General features: G+C 39.2%; 1 protein-coding gene across 3 annotated transcripts in view; it reads left to right on the top strand.

Annotated features, from left to right (window-relative positions):
* syt7b (synaptotagmin VIIb) overlaps window positions 1-24,092 on the top strand; it is a 92,235-nt gene that overhangs the window by 46,976 nt on the left and 21,167 nt on the right. Inside the window, exons 3-7 of one of the 3 annotated variants that reach the window (XM_051379380.1) lie at window positions 5,426-5,505; window positions 6,581-6,715; window positions 9,864-10,064; window positions 15,116-15,463; window positions 19,391-19,513. In XM_051379380.1, the coding sequence (XP_051235340.1) occupies window positions 5,426-5,505; window positions 6,581-6,715; window positions 9,864-10,064; window positions 15,116-15,463; window positions 19,391-19,513 (887 nt within the window). The remainder of the gene's footprint in view (window positions 1-5,425; window positions 5,506-6,580; window positions 6,716-9,863; window positions 10,065-15,115; window positions 15,464-19,390; window positions 19,514-24,092) is intronic. The other 2 variants (XM_051379381.1, XM_051379382.1) reach the window with 2 other exon arrangements.

The raw sequence follows: 24,092 nt of genomic DNA on the forward strand, positions 1-24,092 counted from the left end.
TATGAGCATGTTTTGTAAAGATGACAAAACAAAGCTTTCCTCTGCATTTTCAGTAATAACCAGTCCCTCTAGGAAGTTGCGTTGTTGGGATCGCAACAATTAACGTAAATTCCATTACTCCCAATGAATTTTGCAAAACCTAGTCATTTTTTCAAATCACTGCACTAAAAATTTGAACAATCAGTTTCCTGCACAAAAAGTTGAGTCAAACATCACCAAACTCACTTCCTTGTTTCTAGTGGTGAATATGCAGACCATGCAGACATGTGTGACATGAATGTCTCACATTGACCCTAATAATCCTGAGCCTTTTTGGTAAGGTTTCTTTCAGTCCAAACAGTGTGATTTCATTCTTATTGGAACATGTTGCCTTCTGTTTTTACAAAAAAAAACTTCATAAAACAGAAAGAACTGTGCACCGCAGATTGGGGTTTTTAAAATTACCTCTTACACTGATAAATACCTGTCCAGGCATGTCAAGAACAAACTGGTTTGTGTTACCTGTTGTATCTGTGAGTGATCACTTTGTGTATCAGAGATATGTATATGGCGTGTGGAGGATACAGAACAACCGAAAACTTGCCACATGCTCCTGAGCTTTGCCGATGTTGTGATCACTGTTGCTTGTTGACATGAACACCAACAGAAAGCAGGAGGGGTTCAGTGAGCATGCACTGTGTTTTAGAGTCAATTCAACACTGCTATTGAGCGGAGGAGTTTCCACATTTCATTTAGGAGGACGCGACTCCCCATCCCCTGTGGGGATAACTCCTCAACCGAAACCACTATCTTTCCCTGACCTTTACCAACTGCTTTTCTTTTCAACTGCCTACATTTTTCCAGTGAACATAATCCAGGCAGAAATTTGGTTCTGTACACAAAGTTACAGGTAAGATAAATTAATAACGTATTGTTATTTCTAGAAGATAGAGTTGGTAAAGTCAGGTTGTGTGTGTAATATTCAAGAGCAGTGTTGGGCTCGTTATAACTGTAATTTATTTACCGAAATGTATTAGTAGTAACTGGGGAAAGTAATATTATTACAGTAACATTATTACTACTAATGCCCTACTGTCCAAACTGTTCAAGACACACGTCACTTTTTGGTTTGACGAAACATGCAAATATGAATGGTACATGGCTATAAAAGAAAAAAAAGCATACAAAAGCATTTGCTCCAGGAGAGATGAAGCTGTCTGTGACTGGTTTCGTGCCATTGGTTGTTTTATGGGAGTGGAAGAGGGAGGAGAGTGGGAGGAGGAGGGCTGTGAGAGGCAGAGGCAGAAACAGCCACAGAGGCACACAGACAGGCTGGAAGAGAAGATGATGGTGGTCGGTGTTAAACATCCAGATGTGTGACAAACACGATGACAGCAGGACTTAGGAGGACGCTCCAGAGGGAAGCAGAGCCACAGAGCTCTGAACAGGGAATCCCCCTCTGTCCCGTTCATGTCTCCAATTCATCTCACGTGGTATCTTTGAGTTCCTCTGCACAGTTATGTTGCCTTTGTTATTCTGGATTCTGTTTCAGCCCTCCTCTATCCTGTCCCTTTGTGTATTCTCACTTGCCCCTCTACTATGTCGTTGTATGCTGTTTCTCCCCCTCCTCTCGAGCTTCCCTTCTGTTTCTCACATCCTCCCACACTCTCTCAACATTGTACCTTCTCCACCCTCTCCTCTCCAGCCTCCTCAAGATTTTATGATTCTGTTTAATGATAGATGAGCTGCACTTGATAAGATATTCTCGACTGCTAGAAATCTATCCTTCTCTGAGTCTAATATTATTCTTACCTGTGTGAATGTGCTGTACAGTATATGTGTGTGTTTGCAGTGTAGTGGCTGAATGTGGGCACAGATTAGGTCCAGCCCCAAGCTTTGCTCTCTATTGAAAATGTTTATGCCAAGCTGGACACATGAGATATAACATGATAAATAATAGAGTGTACTGTGGATGCATTAGTGATAGATACAGTGGAATTCATAAAGAGGCCACCTGTCTGCAGGACACTGAACGCTGTATTCAGCACTATGCTGTGTCTGAAAGCCTCCAGGCTGCATGCTGCTTAAAATCCTTTATTGAGTACAAGTACTTGCATTCATCATCGTGTTTAAAATTGAGAAGCAAATCTGTCAACCTAAACAAGAAAAGAAATCCTCTATCAAAGTCCAATAAGAAATTCAGTCACGTAAAAGGAAACATTTGTTTTTACTTTTCAAGTAAAATGAGAAGGAAATTGCATGAAGTTAAAATGGTAGAAGTCGTAGAAACTAGAGAAACCATAGTGGTGAGAATAATTACTATCCTCTAGCAAAAGAAGAAGTAGCATGACATTGTTATATTCACAAAATGTGGATGGGGCCATCAACAACACACATGGCATTTTTAAACCTTAAGCATAGAGGTGCTAGATCAGAAAACGTGAGTTGTTTTTGGAACGGTCATATGGGTCATTGTGGACAGCAGTAACAAGTGACCTATTTTGTCTGTTTAGGTGTGAGGAAACTATACACTCATAGTCTTCTTTGTCTACGTCTGGAACCATCTATTAAAAGGTTTTTCAGACAGGTCTTAAATATTTATAAGTATATAAGTATATAGTATAATGTAATTAAGTATTATCGAAGTCCCCAGGAACTTGTTTTAAGGTGCAATTGTTTATGTTTTCACTGTTTCTACACTTTGGTTCTATGATTATCTCATTCTTTTTTTCACTCTTATTCCTATAAGGTGTCATAATTTGATTAAGTTGAAACCTTTTTTATTAGGAAACCTGTGCGCAGTGACGGGCACTCCTCTGTGACCCTTCTCACTGTAAATAATTGAAGGAACACAAATCCAGTCAGCTCAGCAAACCATGATGTCAGACTGTCCTCATTTTTCGATTTTATGTTGCTTCCTATGTGGCGGTGTAGTGGCATGGAGGTCAGGACCGTCACTTTCAAGATGATGTTCCTCAGTTTGAACCCGCTGATCAGCTGAGGATTTTAAATTTGTATGTTCTCTCCATATGTGTATTGGTCTTCAGTTTGTTCCACCAGTCTGGTGAACTGAAAACTAAAAATAGCCTGTGAATATGAAACAGTTACAGCATGTGACATGAAATAAATATATTGCAGAAGGTGTGACTGCACACCAAGGTCTACTGTCCCTGATACAGGGGCTTAACGTCTTAAACTGCAAGAAATGCATGAGTTGTAACAGGATATGCACATTACACTGTTCTGTGAAAATAGAGGGATTGTTTAAGTGACTTGTATACACCATCAACATCAGATAATGATAGCAGACATAAACTGAAATCTTGTATAAAAACCACCATGAAAATACAGATTGTCTTCTTCTTGTGAGATTTAATCCCACAATTAAAGATTCAATGGCAGATTGCATCACTAATTTAGCATTATATGCCTTCTACTGTTTCCTTTTCTTCAGCTGTTTGCAAGGAGCTTATTAGTAGCTGTTGATACGTGTTGTTGAAAATTCGCAGTCTTGAGGAAGAGGAAAGGAGTTAAATTGACACTTCAAAGAGTGAAGTAATGAATTAGTATACCACTATGTTTGGCTGTTCTTGTAAAATCAAAAGGAGCAAGGTTGAGAGTGTAGGAGGGAAACAAGACACACCTTCATCACCAAACTGCTCTCGAAAGAGCCAAGACTAGCAAGTGTCTCTGGATGTACAAACAACATTACTCTATGCTATAAAAAGCAAGAAAGCAATAATGGCGTACATAAAAAAGTAAATAATTCATAAAACAACTCTTCTGCAAGATTTGAAATTAATGTTATATAAAACTCATCAAAATGTGACCAAAATAGTTCTTCTACCCTACTGTTAAAAGTTGCAGCTTTGAATCTATCTGGCAAGATGTTATATTTCTTTTTGATAGCTAATATGGAGGAGTCATATGCAATGTCCTGCATATTTTGTCAAAATATGACATATGTGATTAAAACTCAGTCAAGTTGACGAGGTAGATAAATATCCACAGCAACAGATGGTGTGTAGCTGAGATGTCCAAATGGGCTCAAGTCCAAAATGTTGTTTCCTTAATTGCAGATAAAACTTCACTTGAAAACACAATATGTCTAATTTTCTTTTACAGCTTTGTGAGTTGAGAAATTAAGAGATCTTGTCTATTCGGTGGACAATTTAAGGCGTATGTGCTCTTTATGTCTTGTTTTGAAATTTGAAACATTATATAAGAGTTGCAGGTCTGTGTGACTCAGCTCAGTGTTATCACCCTCTAGAGTTCAGTAAATATGGAGTTCAATAAAACATAGGGGTCAATAACTGTAACTACTGTATATTGCTCTGCTGAAAGCACTATCCATTAAGTGGTAAACATTTGCAGAGATTAAAGTAAGCTTTATAATATATTACAATAGAAATTCATGCATTTTTGCTGCCTATCTAGAATTTTACTTCTGTGTTTCTTCCTAAAAGAGCTCTGGAGACTCTAGTGTCTGCTTTGAGAAGAATGCATTTGGGTTTTGTGAATGTATTTTATTTCAGTATGCATTTTTTACCATATCCGGGATTTCATTGTTTCAGTTTCCTTAAGCCGGATTTATACTTGATGCTGGGGTTTAATGGCAGTCCTGCTCTAGATGCCTGTTGCATTTTGATATATAGCTCAGATTTCACCCATTGATAACAACACTGCAACTCTAGATTGATCTATTGCACATGATCAGGAAATGATATATCCCACAGTTATTTTGTTTATATTCTGAGATAGTGGTGAGCAGATGATATGTTGTGGAGACTGCTTTGCTACATGTGCAATACTGAAAAGAAGAAGACACTTCAACTCTTTTCTTCAGATTCTCCACACTGAAACCTTTTAGCATAAAACAGCCCAAGCTCAGCAAATACTGTTCTTTTAGCCTAATAATGTGGTATTGTAGCTGCTGTAGCCACAATATGTACTTACATTTTTGATGAGCACATCAGCTGCAACACAACTATAAATATAGCTTTAGTCTTTACAGGTGTTTTAATAAAAGTTTCATTTTATATTTACCAGTTTTATCTGTGTAGATGTATCCTAGTACCTTAATGTGCCTGATTTCATTCTGTGCTTACTCTCTGCCTTGTGTAATATGCATGTGCATTTCCTTTGTTCGTGTGTAAAGACATGTTTGTGCATGCAAGAGTGTGTTTTTGCATCTCATTGTAGTAAAGTGGTCCCTTGTCACATTTTGATCCTGAGAAGCAAGCTGTAGTCCTGGCATCAAACCAATTGTTGCTCTTCCCTCATGTATCTTATTTTACAACGTGTTTGGAACCTGATGCTGTTCTAAAGCTTCTATAATGAGCACTTCACTTGCAAAATGCCTTTGTAAACAAAGGATCAAGACATGGCTCTAAAATCTGTCTCCCCGATTGCTCTCTGTCTCTGTCTGTCTCTCGTCTCTTTGCAGGGGAAGAGGAATAAGCCCGGGGTGGAGGCTGCCAGCTCTCCAGAATCTGTGAGAGGTCGAGGGGAAAATAAAGCCATCAAGTAGGTGTCAGGGAGGGTTTAGATGAAGGCATATGGAAATGATCTGTGATGTAGTTATGGTATCTGATTTTAACAGCCGTTTCTGATTGGAAAGCTAATCTCGTAGCACCCCCTACATGGTCTGAAATGTCCACCATGACATGATGCCCTCAAGACAGTGTTATGTGGGTATATTTTTCATTCATGAGAGAAGCTGAATTTTTCACACAGTGTAGGGAAGTTACTTGTAAATTCTCTTTGTATAAATGGAAGCTTGTTTTACAGATTAATAAGCTTTACTTCAAAACTACATCCTCTGTGAAAATGTTTCAAATACAGTAGTTGAACACTATTACTGAACTACTACTACCACAACTTTAAACATACATTCAAGAAATCTTTTATTGTGTAGTTTCGTCATTTTGGACTGTAATATTTCTCTGGGTAACCTTGATTTTATGTAGTTATTATCCTTACTAAAGATAAGAGGTGCTGAAGAGTGGGCAGCTAACGGTTTGTCATTTATATCACTCCTTTGTTACTATTTAAATTCCTGTTTCCCAAATTGTATTCTCAGAGTTCATATCCAGTATGTATGTTAATAAAGTGCTGTGTTTGTTTTATAGTGACTACTTCCTCTGTTTTATTTGTTTCCTCATCCTTGACAGCGGCATAAAACATGCAGGTCACTTCTTTTTACCTCATTCTGGGTGTTTCATCATGCACCAAAATGTTATGCTATCAGGTTTCCATGCAGATTACAACAGACTTATCTTAAACCTCCCTTTCATCCTGTGTGTGATGAATGTAATGTTACACTCCACCTATGTGTTATGAACAAATGTATTCAGTATCTATGTTTAAAGAACCGTGCACAGTTTTAGAATATAACTCTATAGGCATTGACACTATCACATATTCCCTATTTATTAGCATTCCCTCCCTGACCTTTAGATTTATGAGACAGTTTTCTAACTTGGCTCTTTTTATGATCTTTCCGCCTTGTTTCTTAACACATCTGTCATGTTATTCTTCTTTATAACTGTTTACTGCTCTTACCTGTCTTATCCCCCTCTCTCTCTGTCTCTGGCCACAGTGATCTAGACAGAGACTTTTGGAATAACAATGACAGCAGCAACGTGCAACAGAGGTGGAGCTCCTACCCGCCCAAGGAGTTCCTCTTAAACATGTCTCCCTATGCTCCCTACGGAGACCCTCGCCTCACGCCCAAGTGAGTCTCAGTCATGGCTGGTAAGAGACCCCACTATCTGGGCAGGGCTGTAATGAACAGGGGCTTGTGTGCACCTTGGAAAAACTCCCAGAAAGCTCTATGAATAGACATTATTAGGCTTAATGATTTGTTTTGCACACTAAATTTTAACAGTCTCTTGTTAGGCTATTTATGTGCATAAGTATAAATGAAGTATAAAAATACTGTGATCAATATATCTGAGCAGTGAAAAGGTCACATTTACAGTAATAGCCTGAAAGGAGGCAGAACGCCTCATTTTGTAACACTGTCTGGCCACATATCTTTAAACAGAAGTCTCCTCTCATCCCTGGTAATCCTCATGTTTTTGCTGTCAGGAACGTCCACAGTGAGTTGGTGTTTAGTATGCACTGCTGGCCATGCAGCACCTGATAGAGATGTGCAGCACCATCCCTCAATATTACTATGATTCCTAGGACTTCCCTAACATTGACAGTTTAATTTCAATTACAACCATTTTCCAAATGCTAGAAAGATAGAAAGACGTGGTTTCTGTGTGACAACATCTGCAATTAATAGATATAGTCTATAAAAAAGGCTTTATATGATAAATATTTATAAGAGAGAGGATTCCAGAGTGAGGAAAATGTATGTTGGAGTACCTTCTTTTTGCCAAAACTCAAAACACAAAAAATCTGGGAAATTAAATTTTATTTTGCTTTTGCACGGTGTACAGGGTGTACAATTGAAAGGTTTGATAGCCCCATTCCCTACAGCCCTGCTAGCCTCATCAGACCCTCTTTACCTCTCACCTGCAGCCCATGGAGTGTTACCATGGAGACGGACAACCCTCAGAGAGCAGATCTCACTGTTTCACCTGAACCTTTTCCCCTCTCATACAACCCAGCCTCTCAACTCCATGTATTCAGATTTGCTCCTCAGGATACTGTAGCAGACCTGACTTAAATGTATACTTACCTAAGCCATTAGGGTTTCCACAAAGGGCTGACTGTTGTTGATTTTTATTTATTTTCTGTCTTTGAAGGGGGTAGTTTAAAGGAATAGCTTGAAATTTTGGGAAGTATGCTTGTTTGTTTTCTGTTCCTCACTCTGTTTTGTTGAATGCAAGGCTACAGCCAGCTGCTAATTAGCTTAGCATAGCATGGATACAGGGAAACAGCTATTTAATAGACAGATATGAGAATGGTATCGATCTTCTCATTTAACTCCCCTAACAAAGGTATTTCCCAAAAGGATCAATTGTTGCTTTAATAGGGTGGCTTCTGTTCTACTTTTTCCACTGTTGTGTTGTTGTTTTTTTGTGTGTGTGAAGCCGTTATGTGTTTTTACTCCTCTCACCTCTTTCTCCACTCGCTCTGTGTTTCCTGCTCATTTGTTGTCACTACTCCCACTATCACTCATAGTACTGTAAGTGCTTTACAGTCGCCTGATAGCTCTCCTGAGTCTGGTCTACTGAGCCCTGTTCCAAAAATATTGGCAATGTCTCCGTCTTGTGTAGTACAGCAATTATGTGTTTGGATGGTAAAACGTTTGTTTCATATCAACCTCCGTTCCATCATTTAGATGCGTCTGACATGTCACTGAGGCATTACATTAAGTGAACCTGTTCATTCTTATCCTCTCTAATTAAAACTCACTTGACTCTTTCAAGGGTTATCAATTACTCCGTATCTGTGCAGTAATGTTGAAACTATTGTAAAATCAATAGCGATTGTCGTGATTTCATTTATATGTTATTGAGATAATTATTTAGGTTTGAGTGGCATTTAATAGGCTGATGATTGGGGGGGCATTTCAAAGATACATATGTGATAGCAGATCAGTGAGTCAAGTATTTCCTACTCTTTACCGTCAAAATAATGATGCTTTTAGTTGGTAAAAGGCAGGTTTGTTTGTTTATCACCTTTCAAACTCAGCAGCAATTCAAAGTGCTTTACATAAAGTGAAGAAATGCATCAAAAATATTAAAAAATACAATTAAAAGGAAAATCAAATCAACACACAAAGAAAAAAAATGAGATAAATAAAATTAAACAACTACAGCAGAGGTTTTTGGGTGCTGATATGTGAGAGTATGTACGTACATGTGTTTCACAACAGTAGCCCAGTAGCCTGAAATTGTTCAGTGAGAAATCATTCATTTTACCGTCAGTCTACACTTAATGTCTAAATGTTGTTGAAGATATTGTCCTGGTGTGCAGCTGTGTGTTTGTCTTCACTCAGTAGAAAGGCCCCTGTACTGAAGTCAACGTTCTGTTTGTACTCGTCTCTGTGACGTCTTGAGTCAAGGTCAGCTGGGGTGGGTCAAGCACGGTTAGAAATAACTTATGGGAATTTACTGGGGAAACAACTGACACAGACTCCTTAGAGTTTTGTTTTCATTATGAGCTGCAGGTGAGTTGCTGTGAGATTACAGAGACATAAGCGTTCTGTTATCATCACCTGCATCTGCAGTTTTGAAATCTGAAGATGATGCATCTGCATCATTACTCAGCTATTATGCCCAATTCACAGAGACAACAGATTGGTCATTGCTGTCCCCTGTGTGGAGTGAAACGGGGCAGACCTGCTGCATATTCAAACTTCTAATACTCTGTGGCTTATTTCTCACCTCAAATGTTTCCAAAATGGGTTTTCGTGGACTAAAGTAGATGCAATAATAAAAGTTCCCTGTAGGAAATGTATTCAAACGCTTTATTTGCTAGTGTTTCACAGTATATGAGTGAATTGGGCATTATAATACAGTTAGTAATACTTTCCATTGGCCCTCAGTTCTGTGCAGGTTTTGTTCTTTGGAAAATATGTTTTTGTCTCAGTCAAGTGTACACAACTGTGACCCCCAATTTTCTCTCAGGGTTACACTGTAAATCTCAGCCCAGACTTCTTTACTGCATTTTTACTGACTGTCTGGCTGACCAGCAGTGGCTGCTTCAGGTTTTTGTTGTACACTAGACACTTTTGAGAGCTCACAAAGTGTCTTACTCACCGGTTTGACTAACTTAACTTATGATTCTTTTGCTCTCCGGCTCTGTACGTCTGTGCGTCTGTCTTTCGTCTGTCCGTCTCTCTCTCTTCTTTGTATCCTCTCCTGTTCCTTTCTGTCTGTCCGTGTTTCTTTGTCTCCGATCCACCCCACTGTTCCTCCCAGTGGGGCTGTGGATAAGGGTGGGCAGGGCGGTGCTGGACCCTCGCCGGGGGCCAGTGACAGCGGGGGTGGTGCTTGCTCTGGGACTGGGGCAGGGCCCAGTCGCAGTGACAGCGTTCGGAGCATGGTGACGGGGGGCAGCAAGGCCGGACGGTGGCAGACTGTCCAGAGCCACATGCATGCCGGAGGCCTGCGGTTTGGCAAGTGAGTGGCGCATGGTCACAGAGGGCACGCATGAGGGACAACAGTGGGCACAACAACATGGCATGGTGTGGATATCAAAGAAGAGTATGAGTATGTAAAAAAACATCGTGAATGGCATTGTTGCATGTAAACTCAAAGATGGACATCAACAGAAGCTATTTTTGACACCATACAGATGAAAATAATGTAAGGCAGGCCTGGAAGAGAAGCCAGCTGCTTTGCAGGATGTACCTGCGATGCATGAGTAACTGTTGGTTGAAGTCTCTTGACAACAGAGAGCTTCGTCACTCATAAACAAATACTATTTCTATGTCAGCTGCCAACTTTCCACCAGCTGATGTCAGGACAGTCTCAGACAAAGTGAATCCACACAGTCATACTGTTCTCTGCAGGCTCCAATTTACTGAAGGCTGTGACAGTTTCAAACGAAACAGATGCTCACAGAAAATCTTTAAAAATGGCGTGCTTGTTCATATGAATTAACAGCTTTTTTTTAAAATTCAGAGTGGATTGTTGCATAAACAGCAGGAAAGTTTTATTAGGCCAGTGATATAAATGAAACTCTTTCATATAATATGGTTCATTCAGCTTAATTTTCACCAAAGTTCATTGTGTATCAGCCTCTGCAAACAGCTCAGACTGTGCGTTGTTTTTGCAAGTAGCAATCACATGGACTTTCCTGGTTACTACTACAACCAGCTTGATATTTGACATAATGAGCTGATGGCGTAAACAACAAACAATTGGTAATTGAGTTATGAAGTGGGAGGAGCTATTTTGGGCACACCTGGTTCCTGAAGTAAAAGTCCCATTAATTGTTCCCAAAGACAATGTGACTGACAACTGGAGCATTTCTACGTCTTGGATCAGCATGAAAATGAATCACCAAGATTAGGTAACATCAAGATTTATGGGTAGCCATTCATTTTACAATATTGCAGGTACTTTAAAGCTTCTAATAAGCCAATAACCCATATTGAGTATTTCATAAATTAAGAGCAATGATCACAGTTAAGTCTGACAAAATAAACAGTTTTGTGTAGCAGAATACATTTTTTAAAGGATAAATGTACTGTATAAATGCTCTGAATTCAAATAATAATCTGTCCCATAAATATGAGTTAGATGTGGAATGTTAAAATGAATGGTGAATGTTGCTTGGTTGGTGAAAGCTGCATGTTTTTGCAAAACACCAGCAGCATATTGAAGAGACTAATAAATAATGAATATAGGATCTCTGTATGTGAATCGTAGCCTAGATAATCAAACAGTCTTTTGTACTGTTTCACCTCAACAATTCATTCAGTAAATCTAGAGCAAATTGTAGTAGAATAGATTAATAATCAAGTATAGCAAGTAGATGTACAGGACAGTAATTAAAATCATCAGCCCATTTATTCATTCATCATTCATTCATTCATTGTCGGCCAACTTTATAATACTGTGTGTGCTTGTTATGACACAGAAGATTGATTAGAAACAAGAGAGCAAAACTCTTTATTCAGAACTGATATTTGCCTGTTGGACTGTAGACACTATAAATTGTTTCCACACATAATGACTGAATCATTGGGCATGTTTGACTGATTTTGAGTACATATTTTAATGATACAGTATGTGGCTTTTTAACTACAAGACAATAGACTTGAATTAGAATTTTTGGATTTGAACTTGAATTACAGTTCTTTGCTCCTGTCACTCTTCTATTTTGCTCCCTTTTTCCTCCTCCTTTCAGATCTACCTGTATTTCCATTTCTCCGCTGGAATTGGTTTCTATTTTTGGACATTAACCTCTCCCCCTCTCTGTCTCTCGTCCACTCTCTCTCTCTTTCACTCTTCACTGTTGGTAATTTTTCTCGCTCTGACTCTGTCTCCTTGTATTTTTTACCCTCCTCAATTTTCCCTAATTACAAAATCATTCAAGGTTTATAGTCATCTTAATTGACTTTCAAGCAAGAATAAATGTGAAAATAACCCTCTAAGTCAGTAATAGGATACAGCAGATAAAGGGGGCTTGTGCTCAGGGCATACGAATAACTGCGGCTGTTGTAGACAGATGCAATAAGGTTGTACAGTACCTGAAAGCACAAGTGCGTACAACAATCGAGGAAATCACTGCGAGGAACTGACTGTTCGTTGTAGAGTCCTGGAATTTTTGAGTAAATTCATTCATGAATAAATTATTTGCCAAATTTATGACACTGAACAGACTGGCAAAATTTATTAGCACATGGACTGGCTCCCAGATGTCTGGCCTAATTCCAGCATGAATCCAGCCAGATGTATCGATTTATGATGATGTCAGTTATGTTGACATATTTGTGTGCGACATAGAGATTTCTATGTGTGTCAGTGGACCTTTTTTATTTTTTTGCGTAACTGTACCATATCTGCAGTGGTTTATATGCTCAGAGGTACAAATAACAGTAGTTTCTTTATATTGTGTTCTTACGCTTTCATGCATTTCCTTTTTCTTTTCTAACATTTCATTTCAGTCAGGAGAAACTTTAATTGATATGTGCACAATGAAGATGAGAAATGTGAAAAATCTTTGGCGATTATACCCCATTGTGACGTCATCGTATTTGAAGGGGTTGGTGAAGCCATGATTTGTATAGGAAACCCCCTGATGGACTCTAGACACTGTTGGTGGTGGTGGTGATGAAGGGATGAAGTGAATACTGAAGATATGGTTGTGATGAGGCACGGACTTCTGATGAGCTCAACCTGGGCACTGGATGTGATGAACTGGAGGTGAATGGGGTGGAGGAGGGTCGTCAAACGATTTTGCACTGAAATGACAGCTAAAGGCAGCAGAGAGGAGAACAGATTTAAAGTTTGACAGCAGCAACATGATTGGCTGGAGGAGATTGAGACTAAGTCCGATTGTATTAACTAAAAGAGTAAACGCCCATAGCTGATTAGAAAGGAGAGAGAGAATTGTGAAAGAATGAGGCATAATGACAAGGTCTTCTTGAATGAAAATATGCTGAGCTTAATTATACCTCTGTCCATCAGTCTTCATGGCCAATGACAGGTCTTGTGTATTTAATTTAAGGAACAAAACATTTTTATGTTTTTGTGACTTGAAACTATATCATTTTTCAGCTTATTTAAGCATCAAGATGGATTGAGTCCTCTAATGTACACTCACAGTCATCAATTGTTTTGACATGTTTCAGTAGTACACTGCGGATCCATTGGTTGTGCAAATATTTTCCCCCCAGTGTAATTCATATTGTCAGTTTTTTTAATGATGTCCTCAGTGCTTCAGAAAAATATTTTACAATCACATAGGTTCATGTTATGTCCCTCAAAATTAATTATTTCAACTATGTTTTTGAGAAATCCTGTATTTTCCATCAGTTTTGTTACGGAGGATGGCTATTAATACTAAGCCATATAAGCTATATAAGCCTCATGGAGAAAAAGCATGAATGCATTTACATACATATTGTTGTTACTTTGCCATAACAATGCTGTGCCAAAATTGCCCAGATTTAAACTAAAGAACTAGCAGCACTCATAAACGTTTTAAGCTTGACTGGATATTTCGGATCAAAATTCACTTAACTTTTCTAGTTTGGCTTTTATGTACACAGGCGTATACCTCCTTCTTTTATCAAAGAACAAGATGTTTTTTGAATGCAGTTGTTCATCTTTTATGAGTTTCATCCAAGCCTTGGAAATTGTCCAACCAACAGTTGCCTAACATTATCTTTGCAGACAATAAATGAGACTGATGCCTCTGGAACCCTAAATACCAAAAATGCCCTCTTCCCACTTCAAATATTGCTTCTGCTCAACGGAAATCCACGACTTTTAAACATTAACTCACATTTATTCAGTTAAAATATTATGCACAAGTAAATAAACATTCGCTTCAAAGCTTATCCTCGGGAAATACCTAATGGTGTGCAATATGTGAGTGTGTGAGAGAGAAAGTGTGCATGCAGGAGTGCATGTATATGAGCTCCGCCTTGTATTTACTTGATCCAGCATTGCTCTGCTCCTCGGGGGGCTTTTCTCCTGGCTCTCCAGCAGAGTTAGAGCCGAGTTAATACTGAAGAGCGCCGCTAACACAACTGAAGTCCAGGCAGTAAATCCTCCCTCACAGCATTAGCTTCAGACAGCACTGTTTAGCACAAGCTTAAGTTACAGTTATCAGGCAGGGCAGTGATTGAAGGGAGGATAAGGGGTGAAGCACTATTACATGATTGTAAGAGTAGCAGACCGGTAATTAGAGAGAGAGTCTTAAAGAACAGTGATTGGATTGATGTGAGGGACTGGGGTTGTAGAAAAGATGAATGGACAGAGGAGATGGAGAGCAGTTGAGCTCAAAGGCACGAAGGTAAAGGGACGAGTGGGAAGGGAAAATATAGCAGGAGCAGACAGGACCTTAGAGAAAGACTGGTGGAAGCAGAAGGCGGCAAGGCAAGAAGATAGAAGTAGGTCATGGCTAATTAGGGAGAAAGGTAACGTACAGAAACAATTTAGCGCTGCAGATGGAGAGCAGAGACCTAAGTTAAGTGACAATGATACTTTAACTTCAGCTTGAATTTAATTCCACTTAAGCAGAGGTTTTGACACCAGTCTGGAGAAGAATAATTGAATGTTTACACGCTGCATGCCAGTCCATCCACACATGCATACACTGTCACACAGTGTAAACTCCAGATTCTGCACAGTTGTTTTCATACAGATGTTTCACAGTAATCTAAAGCTAAATCTTTCTCTACCTCCTCTTTCACTGATCTTTGTTGTTTGCTCTCTCTTGATCCTCTCTCCCTTTGATATTCACTGCAAACACTGTGTTCCCACATTTCAATCTCTGCTGTATCTGTATATGTTTTTGCCATTTTTATCCTCTTTACCTTCTTTTTGATATCAACATGATCATGTGTTACCAAATGGTTTTTTTTATACGTTCATCTTTTCTAAATCCCTTCAAAACAACCTGCCCTGACCTGTATCCCTTGTGTTATCTCTAACTCCGATGTCTTCCTTGTTGTATCCATCTCTTTTCTCGGCGCTACCATGCGTCTGCTCAGTTTTGGGGATGCTTCCCTCTCGTCTGCTTCCACCCTGGAGCACATCCCGTCCTCAGCCGTGGCACGCCCTCGGCCCCTGGTCCGGCAGCAGAGCCTCCAACAGCCCCTTACTCACCAGCCCCCTCCGGGTCCAAACGACCCCCCAGTCACCTCACAAAGCCTGGGCCAGCTGCACACAGGTCCAGGTGGTGGGGGCCACCGTGGGGGCCCGCGCGGGGTCCGGGGGAGTCCGGCTGGAGCCTCCCGGTACAGAGGAGCAGGGGCAGGCCGATCGAGGTCAAACCCTGGCAGCTGGGATCACATGGTGGAGCAGATCCGCAACAGAGGCCTGGACGTCAAGTCGTTTTTGTAAGTGAAATGAAGTTTTCACCTCTGTAAAATGTTGCATCAGGAAAGCTTGACAGAGGAGACAGAAACTGTTGAATGCTGCTCATATTATCAGTGAGCACTACATCCTGGTGATATGTGCTACACTGCTGACCTAGTTTCTAGGTTTTTAGGCTGTTTTGACATAACTCACTTGCCAATTTATTAGGTATGCCTAATAGTCGTAGTAGCAGTCTAACACAATAAAATCTACCTTCGGTTTCTGTATTTGTCATTTTGGAGGCTGCAGTGTAGTTTGTGGCACTGTTGGAAGCAGTATTTAGATTCTTTACTTAAATAAAAATAGCTCCACAAATGAAAAACAACAAAACGAACGAAAAATATGCAGTTTGGTAGTTTGATCTATAACAACGCACCACATTTTATGCTCAAGTTGATATTGTAAGTCATCATTATATGCAAGACCTTGTATATAATGACCTTATATGCAAAAAAATGTCTAAAACTGTTAAATTAATGTAGTGAAGTAAAAGAAGTGTAACATTTCCCTCTGAAATGTAATGGAGTAGAAAATACTCAAGTATGCTATTACCCCAGATTGTACTTAATTACAGCACTTGAGTAAATGGACTTTGCATCACTAGTGCGTGGTGCTGTTGAATTTAATTGCTGAAGTGTTTCTAATGCAACCCCCTTTATTTCAGTGAGGGTGGACAGACTATTAGAAACAGCTCTGTGTTTTGTATATATTGGGACTCCACACAACCAGGAAGAAAACAAAACTCGTTTTTAACTTATCCAATTTGTATTTCTGAAATAAGAAGAGGTATAAAATTCCTTATAAAATCCCTCAACATATCATAGATTCGTACATAGATTCCAGCTTGTTGAATAAAAATTATTCAGTGAATTGTCACTGTCTACATAGATTTGATGAATCTCGCTCAATAATAGTTTTTCCAACATAGGATGGTGAGAATTAGAAAAAACGTAACACAAGCACATGATAAAATAACCTTAATCCTAACCCAACCAGGGTTCAAGAGAAATATGCTTTTGATAGTTATCAAAGATCATTAAAGCTTTTACTATGCCAATGATTTTTTACGATTCATACACAACTGAATAAAACGACTGCTGGTGTGTGAAGGCTACTGATTGTTTGAGATACCGAGCACGAAGAGCACTCCTCCTTCGCTTGACTTGAATGATAGATTACAGATGATGTGCTCCACAAAGCGGCCTCACGTAAACCCCACCCCCCATCCCCTCCAGACCACGAACAAAGACACTTACAAACATCCACAGCTCTGCTACACTCCTGTACTTTTTACGTGTCATCCCATTAACAGTGTCTCCAGGCCAGTGACCTCCCTGCCTATGTGAATCATCATTCAAATAAGGCTGGGCACATATATAGGGAGGCGGTATCGTCTATTGTCTCTGTCCTCATGAATCTCACTGGACCAAACACATCAGTTGTTGACCCTGGGGGGTCGGGGGGTGGGGGGGACTGTGGGGAGTGGGAATATCATGCATTTGTGATCAGTGGGGTATGAACAACCAAACACAGCAGTTTCACTTTCCACGTGTGTCAATGCCTGTCATACAGTGCCACCCCGCTTACATTTCAGATCAATAGAGCTGGTGTAGGTGGTAATGATTTCAGAGCCCTCCGGTTGGAGTGCGCGTGTCTTTTTTGGTCATCTATACAAATTCGTTCATCTTATCGATGAGCGTCATGTTGATACTATTTACACATCCCCAGTGGTCTGCTGTCTCTCAAGTGCTAATGTGTTCCCTCTTGTTGTCGATATTGCTTCAACAAACAGCCTCTTGTTAAAGGGGGAATGCACCACAGAAAGCAGATGCAGGCTGGTGTGAGATATGGTGAGATGAGAGGAAGATGGTCAGAGGAAAACTGAGGAGAAACTGATGAAACTGATTAAACTGATTTTGGAAAAAAGTTTGACCAGTGTTTCATATTGACACACTGTTTCAGGAACACTAAGAGCTCTTCCTAAAACAACTGTAAGTAATTATTTAAATTATTTACATTACATTTAATAACACGGTCAAGGTAAAGAGTCAAACCAAAGTAAAAAATCTACTAATCCACAAAATAAAAAGTATAAAATTAAGGGTGGCAAGAAATTACAAAAATGTTGGAATTGTCCTTTACTGTGATAAAGCTTGTCCTTGGATGAGCATGCTATGTTAGAGGTTGTATATAGAGGAAAAGAGCATGGTAGGAGAAGAGAAGCCAGAATAGAGTACAATATTTGCCTACATGTGGGTTTATTTTGTCACTGTGAGTTACAAGGTTAGTTGTAGGCAAATATTCATTTGTTAAGGTCACAGGTCTCTTGAATTCACTTTGCAGCATATTTCAGTAAGACATAATTTAAATGACTTCGGGCATGTTTAGACTGAGAATAACAGCTGAAAATCAACGTGATATGTTTCTTTGTTGCAGGTTTTTGTTAAGGCCACATCAATTTTCATGGATTTCTTTTGCTTTTCTTCTATGTTTTTCTTTTTTTTCCCCGCATGCCATTTCAATTGCTTCTATGTTTCTCTCTGAAAGAGGTTTTTGGTTTTCTATTTTTATACCTTTATTTTTTCTAGAAAACTGATAACAGAAGATATATCCTTAGAGGCATCAGTGTTTCTCAGCCTTTTTACTAATGATGCTCATTTTCATCAACATATTTCTATGACGACCATATTTAACAGTGCATTTTTTTCTAACGCTCTGACTCATGCATAAGAAATTAAATGGGTCCATGCTTGTAATAACACACATTGTTCACTGATGCATTATATAATCTCATATATTGAAATGATGAATCAGACGAAAAAACCCCATATGGATGTTTCTAACAGGTTATATATAAAAAGTGGGCTTATAATGAATATCATTTGGATCATTTGACATGTTATGCTATATCATATATCATGTCAGTGTTAAACAACTAAAGAAAGAGTCAGGCCAGCATGTGGGAAATAAATTAATCTGTTTCTACAGAAACTGCTCAGGCTAACAGCATACAGTACGTTAGGTAATCATAGGCATAAAGCATTAACCAAAATGTGAGAATAAGACTTTGTAGTAATTCAAAGGTTGGATGTCTTTTAATAGCAAACTCTCAACCTCACAGAGTCAGTGAAGGGAATGGTAAAGGGAAAAAAAACGCGTTAAGATCTTTCATTGAACAAAGATCTATTTTCTAACTGGCCTCTAATGAAGTCTAATTTGCTAATACAAGAAAGAGAAGGATATTACTGATGATGGCAATGGCAGATTATATTTGCTCATAATATATAACTTCCAGCCATAAAATGAAACCATTCTAATATTAGATTATGTAAAAGTTTATTTATACTTGCTTGTAGCCTTTAACATCTTCACACAATGTATGTTAGTGTCATAATCTGCGCATCAGAGGTTATTTTGGATCCAGTTGTACATTTAACATGTTGAGGGGGGCAAAGCTTTGTAGGTTATGGTTTGTATGTGTTATGGTTTGTTGTGTACATACAGTAAACCAACAAAATCAAATGTTCTCCATGTTTTTAAAGTGTTCAATGTTCTTACAGTAACATTCAATCGGTTATGAGAAACAAAAGTTAAGTACATGGTATATAAAATGGCAAGAAATCCATGCAGCAAAGTGTTACTAAAGTGTTCAATTAAGTCTGTATTGTATTCTTAGCTCACTCCAGATCACACAGATCTGGCTGAGATGCACTGCATATTAAAGTGTTGACTGAGCATTTGTTAAAATGAAACGACCTCTCTCCCACTCTCTCGTGCATGAAATGAATGTGTGCTGTGTCACTGCTGTGTGTGTGTGTGTGTGTGTGTGTGTGTGTGTGTGTGTGTGTGTGTGTGTGTCTGTGTATACATGTGTGGACTTGTGTTGTCTTGTTTGTCTGTGTGTCCAGTGAGGGGAAGATGGTTGTTCTGTCTCTAGCAATCGGGCTGGCCGAACAGGATGACTTTGCCAACCTCCCCGATCTACAGGAAGCACCGGCAAGCAAAGAAAATGATACCACGCCAGAAAAGAGGTAATGAGAGAAAGAGAGAGAAGAATGATGTGGGGAATGTGATTAGTTAGGCACAAAAATGAAACAAGTAGCGGAGGAAGTTGTTTGTCATAGTGGAAAGGTACATAATGATCTAATGACGCGTAATTTAAAGTGTTACAGGACTGTTTATCTCTCTTGTGTTGATAAATCTTAACTGCTATGAAAAGCCACACTGCACATCTCAGTAACACTTATTTTTTTAAATTGAAATACATTTGAAGATATATAATAAGAAAGTGGTTTGTGGCAATTAATGTACTGTTTGCCTATGCTCAATGCTTTTTGGAAATTTGGTAGAAACTGTTTCTTTTTCACAGACATGTCAAAATAATCAGTAAATAATAAAATATTTTATTCAGATTAAAGCAGCAACAAGAAACTTTCATTTTGTGTTGAATCTGGCGGTCCCTGTGGACAAAAGTGGCAGGGTTGTTTTATTGATTTCAAAGGGAATCCTGAATGGCATGTATTAATAAAAGGTATATAGAAATAGCCTTGTATAATAATAATAATGGTCTTGTGTGCTTATATAGGTAATATAGATGCATCCTTGTAGGTTTAATATTAAAATGGCCTGATAACCTTGGCTGTGCAGGATTTTAGAAATTTTGATGTCATGAGTCTAAATTTCCCCAGAGTGACCCATCCCGTCTAACTCGCCAAATTTATTTATTTATTTAACTACCAGAAATATAATTACATTTAATTATAGTCTGGTGGAAAAACACAGAAACCAAATTTAAATATATTCAGTTTAAAGCCTTTGAAAACCCATCACATGTAATCTATTGTTAATGTAATTATATGGAAACTCTTCCTCAGGCTATTACATTGCCTACATTCCCAGAAACAATACAAAGGACATGACCTTGGTACTTTCAATGGCAGCTATGGCCCTGCTTGATGGTTCCTCTGCCTCTAACCCTGAGCTTTCTTCTTGTTTTTCCTTTTGCTATACGTTACTTTATTCATTTCATTTTCTCACATTTACAGTATATTTTGCGAATCTCCACATTTTCTTTCCAACTCCCAATTTTGGCTCCTCGTGTCCCCTCCTAATTTTATGTTCTCTGTGCTCTTCATCCAGACCTTTGTAAGTCTGCTTGTCTGCAGCTCTTCGCTATGTCATCTGCGAGTCGTAGACACAGGAGAAGGGCACCCTCATTATTTAGAAGTAAGGTTCCTCACATGAAACACTCGTCTAAAAATATGCTAACCTCTCATCTACGAGTGATCTCAGAGCTGCTGTCAGAGACTAACACAATCTTTCAGTTGGTGAACAAAGGACTAAACTGGCTGCCCTCTCACATCCGTGTTTGAGAGATAAAGTGCTTAACCCACTGTTTTAACACCAGTAGGTTGAACATGAGCCTTGGTATAGTCCCAAATAACACAATGCAGTTTGTTGAGGGTTTTTTTTTTTCAGAAATGCTGCTTTTAAATTCCATTAAATTTCCTAAAATGTACAAAGTTTTCTCAAAACCTCTCCGCAGTGCATCCAAGTGTGCTGCTCAAACTAGGTCATCTGTAAATTTTCATCTGTCTTGGAAGAAAAGAGCATATCTTTGGAAAGATACATTTGTCTTGTTTTTCATGTTATTGCAACAATTATGATGTTTTTTCTGCTTTTAAAATTAAATTTCAAATGTCAGTCAGGGGATGAGGACCAGCTTACCTCTTGTTCTCCCCCATCATCCTCTCTCCCACTCACTGTCTGGAGGTCTGTCAAGCACCTAACTATAATCAAAGCCAGCCAGCGAGCCTCTACCCCGAGGGGTCACGTGGGCCAAGTCGTCTAGTGTCCTTCCACAACTAATAACGGCTCTCTATCATCATCTCTGTCCATCTCTCTCATCCCTCTGTCTCTGTGGTTACCCCGTAAGCTCCCTGCACCCTTCTGCTGGCTTGCTCCCGGCCGTTTTCATTGAGCCCAGCGGACTGAAAACAAGGGAACAGGATGATCCGGCCAAGAATATATGTGACAAGACAAGACACTTTCAGACAGTGAAAGAGAGACAGAAAGAGTGGGAAACCTTTGCTCTCCGCTTTCTAGAGAAATATGCTACAAGATAAAAATAGACGCTCCGATAGAGGTTTGAAATTCTGTTGGTTTATTAATGAAATCAAATACAGCTCGGAGCACAAATATCTACAAACACAAAATCTGATAATAGAGAAATAATAGGACAAAAGCAAAAGCTGTGTGCGCTCAAATCTATATTTGTTCAGTCAGTCCTTCTAAATATGGACAGTAAACAAGCAGACCAAGTGGCACCCTGTTCTTATCCAACTGCTTTCACATAGAGATTTATAATTAAAGCTGCATTAACTGATTTTTCGTTTACTTGGGGGCAGCAGAACAAGCTATAAACACAACATTAATGTTGTTATGATGAACATGTTCATGTTCATAACGGTTGCCCATTGATACAAACACCAGACATTCTATTTGAGTTGTGTTTGTGTCTGCCTGGCGACTCTCCAATAACCATGTTTTGAGCTCTGTTTTTGTTTCCATCAATTCTTGAGAGAAATATTTGCTCCATTGTAGAGGACCCAATGCAAATCTCTTGGGAGTAGGCAGTTTTTACTTTGCTGCTTGCCGGAGTGGGCTGAGTTATCTTGTGCCCATCAGATGGATGGAGACAGAGTCAACAAATGAAATTCAGTTTTTACAAAACCTGCCCAGTAGAGGTGACGTACTGCGAGATGAGCGGCTCACATTGGCTTTGCATTTTCGACTCATCTGTAGCAGGAAACAATGGCGGTTCGCCTGGACACACACCATCTCATATTACAGTGCACTCAAATGTGTTTCTAAAATGATTTTAGGTGAGAAATAGGCAATGCAGTGTCTTGTTTTGTGCGCTGCCTAGTTTGACAATTTGATCTGAGTTTTGTGCGCTGTGCTGGATGGACTCATGGAATGACTTGTCAGTCACAAGGTTGTCACACTCAAAAGCATACCCTGCTTTATCGTCTATTTAACTCTAAATTGGACCATAATTTATAAAAAAATAACATAATGCTGTATGGAAGAAGACTTGAAACTAGTGATTGAGACCATAAACTCATCAGAAAACAGGGGTCATTTCTCCATTAGAGTGCATGGTATGGTTTTTTATTGCAGCCAATGGAGCTGCCCCTGCCGGCCTTTACATAGAATGCAGGTTTCGGACACTTCTGCGTTGGCTTCACTTCACAGACCCCAATGCTCTGTCCATTGTATATACTGTCAATGTTACTAGCACAGTAAAATAACATCTTTTCACCTGCAGGACAGGAGAAGACACAAAATCTCTACTGTGTGTGAGTGAATGGTCAGAAATCCACTGGTAGTGGGTGGGAGCAGGATTAAGCAAACAGTTCTGCACAGGGCTTTACTTCATTGTTTTCACCAGCTTGTTGCCAACTTTGTCTATCTGTCATTTGATGCTGGGCAAGTAGTGTTGAAAATAGCTGCTTGCTGCTGCAGGATACTATGTTAATCAAAGCAGTGAGACTGAACAAAAGCACAAAATTTGTGGGCTTTAAACCAAAACAATGAGTCAAAAGAGGCTAAAAGCACCATAGAGCTGAAGTGAACTGCAGAGCTGGTAATAATCCTTTGTTGGTTAAACATCATAAGTGATCTATTTCACAGCAGATCCATTGTTAATATAAAACAATATTGATTACTGCAGCTTTAATGTGTTTTCAGTGGTCACTAATCTATGTCATAACTGCTATGGAACTTGCAGTCATTGACTTGAATTGTTATTATCTCATAAAACAGTGTAAATGTTTCCCTTGTTCAAAGGAAAATATGCTCACATTAATTAGTGACTGGTGTATTTGTATTGCGGGTTTAGGAATCAGTAGTGATATACAGGCAGACACTGTTGTGGTGTGCACTCAGATGCTGAGAACTGCTCATCAAAGCTTGCAACACAACACTGAGATATGATCTATTTTTACAACCTGTCACTCACCCGAAACCTAAAACTGGATGCTTGCAGAAGAGCCTGTGAGTCAATGACAGCTGAATTCATGTCAATATGAGGTAAGGGTGATGTGACAGTAAAATTATCCCTGAACAAATTTACAGAATTCATTATCAGCATTATCAGTGTGTTGTGTTGTGTGAGAAGTTTTAACGTTAATCTGCGATTTGGAGCAGCAGCAGCTTTAGCCGTTGCCCATAAAAGCTGTCTTGTACTTATTACGAGATAAAATCCCATAAAACACCAATGCAGCTGTGATTACAGTTAATTATATTATTGTCAAAGGACACATTTTGTTTCTTGCTGATCTGATATCTACAGACAAAGACAGAATTTTCTCACTCTATGTTAAGTGAAAAGTCCTCTAATCTCTTCAGCTTCTTGTTATGTATGTCCGTTTGGGTCACTGTGGTAGACCGGGCAAAGCCCTGCGGTGGACTGGACATAATCACCCACCTGCAGATAACTATGATGGAAGCTCTGAAGCTGTTTGTGTTATTATCATCTCAGAAAGCTGTTGTTGCATGGAGGAGCTGCATCTTAATGAGCTCAGAGATTCACCACACACAGAGAAG

Source organism: Dicentrarchus labrax, unplaced genomic scaffold (genome assembly GCF_905237075.1).
Source record: "Dicentrarchus labrax unplaced genomic scaffold, dlabrax2021, whole genome shotgun sequence".
NCBI lineage: Eukaryota > Metazoa > Chordata > Actinopteri > Moronidae > Dicentrarchus > Dicentrarchus labrax.